This window comes from Dama dama, chromosome 7 (assembly GCF_033118175.1).
Source record: "Dama dama isolate Ldn47 chromosome 7, ASM3311817v1, whole genome shotgun sequence".
NCBI lineage: Eukaryota > Metazoa > Chordata > Mammalia > Artiodactyla > Cervidae > Dama > Dama dama.
In genome coordinates this window covers 13,145,036-13,157,996 of record NC_083687.1, presented here as the reverse complement: position 1 = coordinate 13,157,996, position 12,961 = coordinate 13,145,036, and the positions used below count along the sequence as shown (strand labels likewise).

Genomic DNA, 12,961 nt, shown 5'->3' with positions numbered 1-12,961 from the left:
GGGGCTCTGGGTGGACTGGTTTGTAGAGACAAATAAGCGTCTATATAAATCTAATGGCCCCCAAAGTCACAGAAAATAAAGAAACCAAACTTCTAAGGCTTTAAATGTGCTGGACTTAAAAAAAAAATTTCCTCTTATGAGAACTAGCTAACTCAAAAAACTTTAAAGGAGCCAGATTCAGATAATTAAGGTGAATCTTTGATCAATTAGATTGGTTTAATAATTTTGGTTTACAAAAGTTAAATAATAGCAGTCTGTGTTTCCCCCAACTTATATTAATATAATACAAGGATACATTCTATGGCAAATTTTATGTTATATATATTCTGTCACAACTTTTTAAAATTGTGCAAGGCATATGTGTGACTATAGAAAGTTGTGTTATGTGTTTTTGTGAGCTTTGCTAGTTTACTAAAATTCTGTCCAAGACAGTTCTCAATTATTTGCCCATCAATTTTTTTTCTGGGAGATAAAAGCTGATTACTTTGTTAAAAGTTATAATCACTACAGTGTTTTACTTGATACTAGAAACAGGAGTGACAGAAAAACAACTGTGTCTGCAAGGAAAATGGGATATGTTTTTGCTCTCCAGGAGATAAAGGAAGTGGTTTTGTTTAAAGTATCTGGCAAAATCTGAATGGATATGGGGGATTGTAGAGGGTTTGTTGAGAGGGAATCTTATTTGCCTTGATTTTATAATACCTGAGTCTGAAAATAGGCTATAAAGTTTATGCTAACATTTTGACAAATTTGGCTCAGTTTTGATGGGTTTATACATAAAGAAATAAAACTTGTGAAACTTTGACTGCCACATGTTATATTCATGCAAAACTAGAATTTGACTCCATCTCTATTAAAATGATAAACTGGTCTTAGAGCTCCAGGCAAGGGTTAAAAGAGGGTTATTACTAGTCTTCTGTGTACGTTGCCCAGATAACTGCTTCCATGTCTCAGCAGAATAATTTTCTCTGCTTTGTTTTGGCTCAATTGTGTTCTAATTTTCATAAAAACAGAAAGCAAAGCCACTTCCCATATAAAAGAGCTAAATAACCTTTCAATAGTATTCCCTTCTTATAGAGTTGGACTTCCCTTGTGGCCCAGCAGTAAAGAATCCTCCTGCCAATGCAGGAGATGCCCTGCAGAAAGATACGGCAGCCCACGCCAGTATTCTCGGCTGGGAAATCTCATGGACAGAGGAATCTGGTGGGCTGCAGTCCAGGGGGTCACAAATAGTCAGACACAACTTAGAGACTAAACAGCAGAAGTGTTGCCTTCTTCTGTTTATCTCAAAATGCTTTATTGTCACTGATTAAATAGGAAACCAAGTACTATTTCTCAGGATCTCGCGATTGTATCTTAATCTAGTGCCCTACCTTCTCTGATATTTCTTTGGGTTTGCCTTTCCAATATCAGATTCTAAATTTAGAAGAAAAAATAAAAATGTCAAGATATCATTCCCTTTATTTGTTAAATACCTCATCACTATTATAAGAGCATCATGGCAAGAACTGTCAGATCAGAAGAGATATCCAGCCTTTCCTAGGCTAAGTTTACATAGGTAAAAAGCCTTTATATAAATATTTCATAAATTGCATGCTTTAGGGAAAGGCCCTAGAGATTTCTCAATGTCTTTGCTATGCAGACTATGTTCTTTAGGGGAAATACTGATCAAACTTCATGAAATAGTTATATACTGTATTCCAACAGAACATGTTACTCTCTTCCATTCTGACACTATTACGTTACTGTAAAAAGCTAGCGGGAAGCTGTTATATAGCACGGGGAGCCCAACTTGGTGCTCTGTGATGTCCTAGAGGGGTGGAATGGGGGGTGGGAGGGAAGCCCAAAAGGGAGGGGATGTATGTATACATTGACTGATTCATGATGTTGTATAGCAGAAACTAATATAACAAGGTAAAGCAACTCTACGCCAATAAAAAAATGCACACACACACACACACACACACACACACACAAACACAAGCTACAGGCTTTCAGTCTCATTACTAAACACATTTCTGCTTTCCTTCCCTTTCCAAACTACCCTGAAGGCTTGGTTACAAACCAGCTCAATTCGTGTCTTCCACAAAGTGCAGCGTCAAAGCCTTAAACAGCCTGTACCAGGTTCTATTAACTACTGCTGCTTCGCTTGGAGATAGGGTTCTAAGCTGACAATAGCTGACCTTCAGACTGAGCCAGTGGATTACAGTTGCTAGAACTCTTTTCAGTCCAGAAGCAGCCAGCTTACCCAAGATCCAGTGGATCAAGAATTAATCACATGGAACTAAATCAATGGTTGAAGAAAACTGAGTTATGGTTATTTGTTGGGAATACAGTTGGTATGATTATTATTATTATTTTGTTCATTTGGCTGGGTTGGATCTTGGTTACGGCATGCGGGATCTTTTATTGCGGCACATGGATTCTCAGGTTATGCTATACAGGCTCAGAAGTTATGACACTCTGGCTTAGTTACCCTTTGGCATATGGGATCTAATTCCCCAACCAGGGATCGAACCTGCATCCCCTGCATTGCAAGGTGGATTCTTAACCACCGGACCACCAAGAAAGTCCCAGTAGTAGTATTTATTGTTTTACTTTTATGGATATTATGAGAAAGTCTTCTCTCTGGCTTCTTGAGCTATCTCTAATTTTCAGTTTAGGAGATTATGCTTTTGTAAACTGAAATTTGGGCTTCCCCGGTGACTTAGATATTAAAGAATCTGCCTGCAATGCAGGAGACCTGGGTTCGATTCCTGGGTCAGGAAGATCCCCTGGAGAAGGGAATGACTACCCACTCCAGTATTCTTGCCTGGAGAATCCCCGTGGACAGAGGAGCCTGGCAGGCTATATAGTCCATGGGGTCACAAAGAGTCAGACACTTTCACTTCACTTTCAAGCTGAAATTTAATATTTTAAGTGGTATCTGAATCTCACTGATCCCTTCCTGATTCAGAAACCAATACTTTCCCTGAATCTCCTTCCTTTCTCTGGTAATATAGTTATTTACACAGGTTCCGTAAGAATCTATCCTTCCTTTTACTGGGATACAGTTGGATAGATCAACTGTTTAACCAGATGTTGATTTAAAGGTTGATTCTCATTTAATCAGGTGTGACAAGTCCACTGTAAGGAGCATTCATGGACACAATGCCTGCAAAACTGGCCTGAAAACGGGTAATATGAATGGTTACTTTGGGGCAGGAGAGCACCCTTAGAAAAATTGAGAACCTCAAAAGAGAAGTCCCTCACATGTGTAGGTGAAAACTAGTGGAGAGAGTCTTATGCTTGGTTTCCATAGAAGTAAGGAAGCCAGCTGGTTTAAGTTTGCCCAAGACTTTCCCAGTTTTAACACTGAAAGTCCCACATCCCAGGTAACCCTCCAGTGCAGGCAAACTGGGACAGAAGGTCACTCTAGATAGAAAAGTCAATTTCAGAGGTTTTAAAATTTCAACTTAAGCTTCTATATGAAAACTTCTGGAGAAAAGCTAAAAATGGCTCAATACTTCAAAATTTCAGACTTGCAGAGCCCAATCAAGGAGACCCACCTGCTTTATTTGCACCCTCACTACACCTACAGAAGTGATCAAGCCAAACCGAATGAGATCAGCCTTTTTTATGCCAAGAGTAAACCTTGGAGATTATTTATGATCACAGGAAATTACTGGACACTTGGAAATAAGGTGAAAAGGTACACAGCACATCCTTTCAATATTATACGGGAGTAAAGACTACCCAAGCCTTGTCTAGACAAGAGGAATGCACTTAGTTCATCTCATTGTTTACCTTTCCTGAAAAGTCCAACATATTGAAGTTACTTGTTAACTTGTAGATTTTGTCCAGGAGTGTTGAAAATAAGTTTTGTCTAGTAGTACAGACAACCCCAAGGATTTGTGGCCTGTTGGACATTAGTCATTTTCAAAAATGAACTCAGCAAACTTATCCTAACACTCTTCTGTCAAATTGCCTATGATGGTGGTGGTTTAGTCCCTAAGTCATGTCCAACTCTTGTGACCCCATGGACTGCCAGGCTCCTCTGTCCATGAGGATTCCCCAGGCAAGAACACTGGAGTGGGTTGCCACTTCCTTCTCCAGGGGATTTTCCCAACCCAGGAATCGAACCCAGGTCTCCTGCATTGCAGGCAGATTCTTTACCCACTGAGCTACAAGGGAAGCCCAAATTGCCTATAAATACTTGCAGCTTCTCAAATGCTCCTTGAGCCTGTCATAACATCATACTGAGTCCCTCACTGATTGATAATAATAATGAATTAGCTAGATCTTTGATAAGTATTGATTTTATATTTACTCAAAAGTCTTTTTTCTTTACCATTTTGAAAATTATATTTTAACATCAGCCATTTGTACTTTTTTGTGGCTCTGAGGGTAGAATATAGATAGGAAGGGTCAGTTTTGATGGAGAAAGGACATGAGCATGGAGCAAAATCAGGAGGAGACAGCAGGTCCAGTGAGATGCCATCAACTCACATAGGACCCTTTGTAGAAAATGAAGAAAAAACAAACAAAAAAATCAGCCAATCTCAGTCTAGGCCACAGCCTAAGATTCCTTATTGGCATGTACAACATTGGCTGATCTGTTTCACTGAAGTTTGCAGACATTAACAGGGTTTTATTCCCAGGGCCCTGACTGCTCCCCAAGATAAACTTCCCTACTCAATGGGCTTAAAATTATACCATCTATAATTTCTTTATTTAACTTAAAACCTTTCCTTTATTAAAATGCAAGTGTTTCTGGAAGAGGGTAACACAGAATACCTTATCAGTCATTCCCACCTTAGTATAAATAAATCCCTAGCCTTTCCTAAAAGCAAATTTGAGATGAGACAAAGGGAAAAGAGCAGGAAAGGTCTGCCTTCTTGGGAAGGGGAGTCTCAGAAGGCAGAAGCAAAGGGATTCAGGGGATGGGATGGGGCCTCGGACTCACCGCCAGATCCTCTCGAGTGACAAAGCCCCTCTCCTCAGCTCCACAGTCCTGGAAGAAGCTCTGCAGTTCTTCAGCGGACTGGGAGGACCAGGACTCTGGCTCGGGGGCCACCGGCACATCCTGGCCATCAGCTGGCTCTCGCATCTGCCGCCGGCGGCTGGAGCCTAGCTTCCGTCCTTTCCGGGTCACTCTGAGTCCACTCTCCATGGTGCTTTGGCCTTGGGGACAGAGCGGTGAGGGGACACTGGGCTGCTGAACACGCTCACTCCCTGCTCCAAACTCTCCCACGACTCCCCATCACCCCTGGAGAAAATCCACTGTGGCCGATGGAGGATCCCGGCCTGATCTGATCTGTGCTGGCCTCTCGGACCTCAGAATCCACACCCCCGACCTGCGGCCTCCAACACATCCCACTCAGGGCCTTTGCCCCTCCTGGTCCCTCGGGCTGGAATGCCCTTCCCGGAGCTATCCACACACCCTCATCTCCTTCAATTCTCTACTCAAGTTGAGTGAGAAGTCTTCTGCAGCCTTTCTAGGTTCTATTTTTTGACTTGGGGGCGGTTACACAGGGCAGTCCAGGATCTCGCTGTCTGAAGGACCAGGAGCAGCTGAGCCATCCCTCCTCCTGCTCCTCCAGCTCCTCTCCTCATCTCTCACCTTCCTGGAGGGACTCCTCCACCCTCCTCTCCCCACTCTCTCAGCCTCAGCTGGCCCCCAGCCTCTTTTTCCTCCTCAACAACATCTCTCCACCCCTTTGACATATGCACCAGGGAATCAGTAGCTCCCCACATGGCTCTTATGGCCTTTCAAGATGTGCCCATCCTTCGCCCCCTTACTTCCACATCCCATCATGGTCCGTGTCAACCTTTCTGAACTACCCACCATTCCTGGAATTCTAGATTCTCCCCCATGCTTCCTTCTTTTGCCCCAAACCTCCCCGATTCCCCCACCCCCTTGCCTAGCTGATACCTCTTCCTCCCTCACCTTAGAGGCTACCTCCTCTGAGATCCTCCCTGAAGCCCCCCTCCATACTTCAAACACATACTTTATGTGACCTGATGATGTTCTGGGCTCACGCATATGAATGTTAAGTTACTCTGTGCCTCTGTCCACACTGCTCCTAGCTCCCCAGCATATTCATCAGTGCTAAGTCGCTTCAGTCAAGTCCGAGTGGGTAGCCATGCCCTCCTCCAGGGGATCTTCCCCCAGGGATCAAACCTGGGTCTCTTAGGTCTCCTGCGTTGGCAGACAGGCTCTTTACCGCTAGCACCACCTGAGAAGTCCCTCCCTAGTACGTAGTAGATGTTCAAGTAAGTGTTGTCCAATTCATTCATTGGGGTACTTTCATCTGTCACTGAAGGTCAGGTAAGTCAGTTGATAAGGATTTTGATGGATAAGGATTTGTCCAGGTGAGGCCTCAAGGTAGGAGAGAAGGAGGCTGGAGTCTGGAAGGAGAAGAGTCAGGTCCTATGCTGGTGGGAGGGAGGGGGCCTGTGGGGGAGTAAGTCACAGGCACATAAAGCTGTATTGAGGGGAGGGGATTGACGTGGACATAGGCAGCTTCGTGCAGGCGGTGAAACTTGAGTCAAGCTCTAAAGGGGGCTGGTAGGATTTAGAAGACTTGAACAGCGTGTGTGAAGGGACCAGGGCAGCAGAACCCCACACCCACTCTGGGCTTTCTTTGTTGGGGTCAGAGGTCACAGACAAGCAGAGTAGAAGGATCAGGAGGCTCTGCCTCAGGGGTAAGTGGCTCACGGCAGGAGTCTGGGGCCGCTGGTCTAGGTTCCCCTTAAGCAAGTTCCTTCACATAGGTTGCACAGGAGCTGAATGAAGCAATTGCTCACTCTTGAGGAGGCCCCAAACTTTTAAGTGAAGTCGAGTCTCTGCCTCTCACTGGCTCCCCATCAGTTATCGCCTTTTTCTCTTCCCTTTTTCTCTTCCCTTTCTCTCCACCTGGTTTGTCTCCATTTCTCTCTGTTTCTGTCTGTCTGTCTCTCTCTCTCTCTTTCACAGGGACTTCAAAGTCTTCTGCAGATGCAGTTTTGAGATTACAGATGTAAGGGACTTCCCTGGTGGTACATTGAATAGGAATTCACCTGCCAACGCAGAGGACACAGGTTCGATCCCTGGTCCAGCACGATCCTACATGTCACGGAGCAACAGAGCCCACACACCACAACTACTGAAGCTCGTGCCCTAGAGCCCGTGCTCCACAGCAAGAGAAGCTACTGCAAAAAGAAGGCTGAGCACCGAAACTAGAGAGGAGCCCCCGCTCACTGCAACTAGAGAAAGTCTGCAGGCAGCAAGGAAAGACTCAGCACAACCAAACATTAAATAAATAAATAATAAACGAATTGGTTTTTATAAAAAAGATTACAGATGTCAAACTGCAGTGGTACACTGGAGTCACGTCTTAGGGACTTGCAGAAAACCAGTTGTGAGTCTCTCTTCCCAACTCAGCAGCTTGAGATCAGCTGCTGTGGAAGTATTTATACCATGGGAATCAGCAAAAGTTACAAATCAGAGTTTCTTCCCCCAAAGAACAGTCACCAGCACATCTCTTCCCAGACCTAGCATGCATTTCAGTGACAACTGTTTACTGAGCACCAGCTGAATGCAGGCAGAGTGGGAAGCGAGCCTGCCGTGGTGTGTGTGGCTCCATTAGGCAAATTAGGAAAAGGGTTCCTTCCTCCCGGCAGATGCAGCCCAGGGCCAGGGCCCAAGGGCTGGCAAGTGGACTGTTGGCTGGAGTCTAGTCACCTCTCCCCCAGCTTTGATCAGGCACCTTTGTGCAGGACACAACCTACATACCCAAGTGGAGCCCCTGGCCCTTTACATATATAGGCATGGACTAACTCCTGGTCTCCCTTGGAGGTACTCACACAGCTTCATGCAGAAGAAGACACAAGATTAATTACAGCACGGTGTGGAAGGGGCAGCAAACCCGTGCGCCAAGAGCTGCAAAGTGCTGTGCAAGTGCCAAGAGCACTGCAAAAGGAGCAACTCCCTCAGCAGTGTCTATCAGGGAGGACTTCCTGGGGGAGGCGACATAATTTAGCAGTGAGTTCCAGGACAGAAGAGATCAGACTTAACCCTGGATCCCCTCATGCTGCCCAGCCTTCTTCTGGGCATGCGTTGGGCCCTCAGTTACTCACTGTTTCCTCTTCTGATTCACACTGTCCCTCAGAATGTGGGATGTTCTACCAGACAACTAGTAGGCTCAAATAATACTGATATTGTAAAAGAAAAAACAAGACAGGGGGACTGTTCTCTATCCAAGAGAATAAAAATAGGGAATTCACTGGCAATCCAGTGGTTAGGACTCTGCATTCTCATTTCCAAGGGCCTAGGTTCGATCTCTAGTCAGGGAACTAAGATCCCACAAGCCATACGGAGCAGCCAAAAAGAAAACAGAGAGAAAGAGAATAAAAATAAATGACACCTAAATATAGAATGTGATTGTTAATTGGATTCTCCTTCAAAAAAAAAAACAGTACAAATAAAGGATATTTTGCAGGCAACCGGGGAAATTTGAATATGGACTTTATATCAGATATTCACTGAGCAATGTGAAATTTCTTAGGTGTGACCCATGTTGTGATCATGTAGAAGAATTTCTGTCTTTAAGGAATCCATGCTGAAGTATATATATAATATATATATATATATATATATATATATATATCTGCATTTCACTTTCAAATGGCTCTGCCTAAATACATAAGCAAATTAAAAGGAAACAAGTGTGTGTGGGTGGGGGGAGGGAGTAAACGGGGCAAATTGTGAGCCATCTGTCCAATAGCTTTCATTGTACTATTTGTTCAACTTTTGTAGATTTGAAAGTTTTCTTAATAAACAGCAGGGGAGATGGGAATTGCCTGTTGTCCAGAGGCTAGCTTTTGAATTGTGATGCTGGAGAAGACACTTGAGAGTTCCTTGGACTTCAAGGAAATCAAACCAGTCAATCCTAAATGAAATCAACCCTGAGTATTCATTGGAAGGACTGCTGCTGAAGCTGAAGCTCCAACACTTTGGCTACTTGATGTGAAGAGCTAACCCATTGGAAAGACCCTGATGCTGGGGAAAATTGAGGGCATGAAGAGAAGTGAATGACGGAGGATGAGATGGTTGGCTAACATCATCGACTCAATGGACACGAATTTGAGTAAACTCCAGGAGATAGTGAAGGACAGGGAAGTCCTTAGGACTGCAAAGAGTTAGACACAAATGAGCGAATGGACAACAACCAGTGGTTAGGACTTTGCACTTTCCCTGTTGAAAGCCCAGATTCAGTCTCTGGTTGAAGATCTGAAATCTCTCAAGCTGAAGGGCAGGGCAAAAAAATAAAAATAAAAACCAGAGGAGGAAAAAACCAAACCAAGAATGAGATTCCAGGAGTTAGAATAGAGAATTTCATCTACATTTTCATCCACAAATCCAACTGTCTTTCTGCTAGTATCAGTATCTTCACAGCCACATCACCTTCCAAGCTCTCCCTGGAGACAATGACGAGATACACACCCCTCCTTGGGCTGCATCTGTCCACACCTGGAAGTCACCATCCATCCTCACTCACCGTCCCCCTAAGAGGGGGTCTCCTTCCTCCATGACCCGACGACCTTCCAATGGGCTGGGCCTTGGGCCTTGTGTGTTGTAATCAAAGAAACACTCACTGAGCGTCAGTACCAGAAAAGGGTCCATCCCCCGCTCTTGATCCATAAATGTGGAAAAAGAGGCCAAGAGAGGCAGCGATTTCCAGTCCCACTGCTCTAGAGTCAGGCAGACTCTGCCTCTTCGAGCCCTGCCACTCACAAGCTATGTGGCCAGGGGGAAGTCACATAACATCTCTGTGCCTTATTCTCCTCACTGGGGCATTAGACTAGTATCTACCACACAGGGTTGCCGTGAAGATGAAATAAGACAATGGAGCTGGAAACACCACTTCCTGTTCCTAGCAGAGCCCAGCTCCTGTTTCACTTTACTTTATTATTTTTTTTAATTAACTTATTTTGGCCTCACTACGTGGCTTGCAGGATCTTAGTTCCCTAGCCAGGGATCGAACCCATGCCCTCTGTAGTGGAAGCTTGGATTCTTAACCTCTGGACCACCAGGGAATTTCCCCAGCTTTACTTTCTCTCAGCGTTTGTCACCTTCCCAGAATAGTCTTTTATTCATTTGTTTTGTAAAATTTGCACCTCCTCTTACTGAATAGAAGACTCTTTTGTTCTCTGCTCTATCTCAAATGCCTAGAACAGTGCCTCACATACAGTCAGCACTCAGCAAATATTTGTTGAATATATAATCAATGTAAAACACTCAGAGCTATGTCCCGAATACGGCATAGGATAACCACTGGATAAAAGTAGCCCATGACATTGGTGGTGATAGCATGGATGCGGGTGAAATTCCATTTGAGTCTCATAAAAATCAGATATTGTACAGATATGATTTTATACCCACTCAACAGATGAGAAAACTGAGAGAGGGAGGCTCCGAAAGGCAGAGACCACCAGCCCAAGCCATGACATCAGAAGCAAATCTGGTACCAGATACCTCTCTCTGGGTTTGTCACAGGACAGACTTGCCCCAAGACCACTTCTTGGAGAAGCATCTCCTTGGTGGGGAGGAGATGCTTCTGTGGATCACAGACGTCAGACGGAGCAGCCGTGATGGGCCAGGGCTTTGAAACAGGGCAGAGGGGGAGGCTTTGCTCTGGCTGTCAGACTTAGAAACTCAAGTTCCACGTGTACTTCTGTTGATGGACATAACACACATAAGGCAGAAAGATAAGATACTTGCTGTGGAAGCTTCTAGAGCTGAAGCCCTGGGGAGGAGAGTCTGCTGTGATGTGGGTGCCACGTCACTGAGGATGTCAGGCTCTCACAAGTGAAGGGAGTCACAATCCTGAAATGGAGTTCCTGTGGCCACATCGCAGGACGTGGGATGCTCTTGGCACCCTGTGGGGGGGGGGGCGGGGTTCCTAGTCGAGCTGCACCCCATTCCCATCAGTCCCCTGACACTGCATAAGAAAGTGGTGCCTACTGGACACCTCACCAGTCCCCACTATGCCTCAGACCTCAGCGTCAACCCTCTGAGCCCATCGAGTCTTCTCTCCCCAGATGGCACTCAGCGGCCCCCTCGCTGTCTGTCAGGAGTCCCGGGGCTGAAAGGCAGCAGGCGCCCTGGGGCCAGCACCGCCTCAACGTACCTGTTACCATCGGTCCGGGACAGGGAGATCCCCCTCACAGCTGAGAACAGTGCCCGAAAAACAGTCTGCTCCAAACAATGGGGACATCCTTCAGTCAGTTCTCAGACGTGTGTACCTGTGCGTACACACAGGCATATGCATGCACACACACACCTCCCTCACAGTCAGACACAACCCTGTCACAACCTCTGGTGTGCACAAAGGTCCCTGCTCACTCAGAGTCACTCGGAGCAAAACCCTGCGAGTCAGCCAGCAGGGGCACCCCTCCGTCAGCGCCCCCTCCTCTGCCACATCCCCCCTTCTTTTCTTTTTCTTTCGGCTGCACTGCAGGGCCCGTGGGATCTTAGTTCCTTGACTGGGAATGGAACCCAGGCCCCCCAACAGAGGAAGCGCAGAGTCCTAACCACTGGACCACCAGGGAAGTCCCCACATTCCCCTCGCTGGTAATCACGGCCTCACACCTGTAACCGTGGGAAACACCATCCTGCCCAGGAGCACATGGGCGTGCACACACACACACACCCAGCACTGCACCCTCTCCCCACCTCACCCGAGAAACCGAATAAAGTTTGAGGCTAGACCTGAGGGCTAATGAATCCTCCCAGAAGTCAGCTCCCCGTTGTAGGATTCGGTTCAGGGAGCAGGGACCACAGGCTTTCCCTCGGGAAGTGGAGAGCCTCGTAAGAGGGTGCTGTGGGGACTGGGGCAGAATTGCAACAGGGCACCTGTGGGTGCCTCAGGGCCTCCGCCAGTTCCATCGTCCTCTCTTCAAAGGGGTGAGGACCTGGGTCTGCGCTTCACTCCACCTCCTTCAGTAACTACAAGTAACAGCGATAGTCACAGAACTCAAGTTGTCCAAGTCAGCAGATCCAAGAGACCCCCTAGTATATTTATCCTCTCTCTTGCCCCCACTAACCTCAAAGAGAAACCAAGGCTCTGAGAAGCCAGGTGACTCGTCCAGGGTCACATGACCATTTAAGGGTAGATAATCTATCCAAGTCTCCTGCCCAAATGCCTTCCACTCGCTGCAGAGAGCTCCAGATTCATGAGAAAAGGCTCAGCCCTTTGCATCTCGTCCCAGAAGCTGGATGGGGAACCACAGCTCCCTCCCCCAACCTCACACCACCAAAGAAAAGAAGCATTGCAACTCCGGGGTAGCTCCCACCTCTCAGAGGCTCCCAGTCGTGCACGCAGCCCCGTACCTCCTGGGCCCGGTAATGAGGCAAAAACTGCCCCCAGGAGACCACGAGCTCTGGAACTGTTAACAGTCTTGCTTCTTGCTTAACCACTCTTTCCGTTCCCTGGCGAGCCAATCTCCTGTGCTAATCTATGGGACTTCCTGTCGAAGTGACCAACTGGTTATCCTTTCACAATCTTGTTTGGTACTCCTGAGGCACCCTAGTCCTCAAATCTTGGAACTGAAGAAAGCTGGAGCTGGTGGAGAGACCCCTGTAATCAGAGGCTCAGAAAAGTAAGGTCACCCAGTTCTCAATGGCAAAGTCAGAACTTGGACCTGAGCCTCTGGTTGCCAGAAGGATGCCTCAACTTATCCCAACCAGAGTGTCCAAGAGCACAGTTACGGCTAAAGCCAAGTGTATACACCATGCCTTACCTCAGATCCTCACCCTCAGACCATGTCTTGGAAATCCAGGGGAGGCCCACACCCAAAGTATCCTTTAGAAAATAGTCTAACCTAATACCAGAATATACTGTTGAACTGCATCCATTAGAACTGCATGGTTCAGTTCAGTTCAGTCGCTCAGTCGTGTCCAACTCTGCGACCCCATGAACCGCAGCATGCCAGGCCT

General features: G+C 46.4%; 1 protein-coding gene across 2 annotated transcripts in view; it reads right to left on the bottom strand.

The window, feature by feature from the left end:
* Positions 1-12,402, bottom strand: part of RAB44 (RAB44, member RAS oncogene family) — a 37,812-nt gene extending 25,410 nt beyond the window's left edge. Inside the window, exons 1-2 of one of the 2 annotated variants that reach the window (XM_061146569.1) lie at positions 12,319-12,402; positions 4,946-5,163 (exon numbers count right to left, since the gene is read on the bottom strand). In XM_061146569.1, the coding sequence (XP_061002552.1) occupies positions 4,946-5,152 (207 nt within the window). In that variant the 5' untranslated portion in view covers positions 5,153-5,163; positions 12,319-12,402. The remainder of the gene's footprint in view (positions 1-4,945; positions 5,164-12,318) is intronic. The other variant, XM_061146570.1, reaches the window with a different exon arrangement.
* Positions 12,403-12,961: the final 559 nt, after the last annotated feature.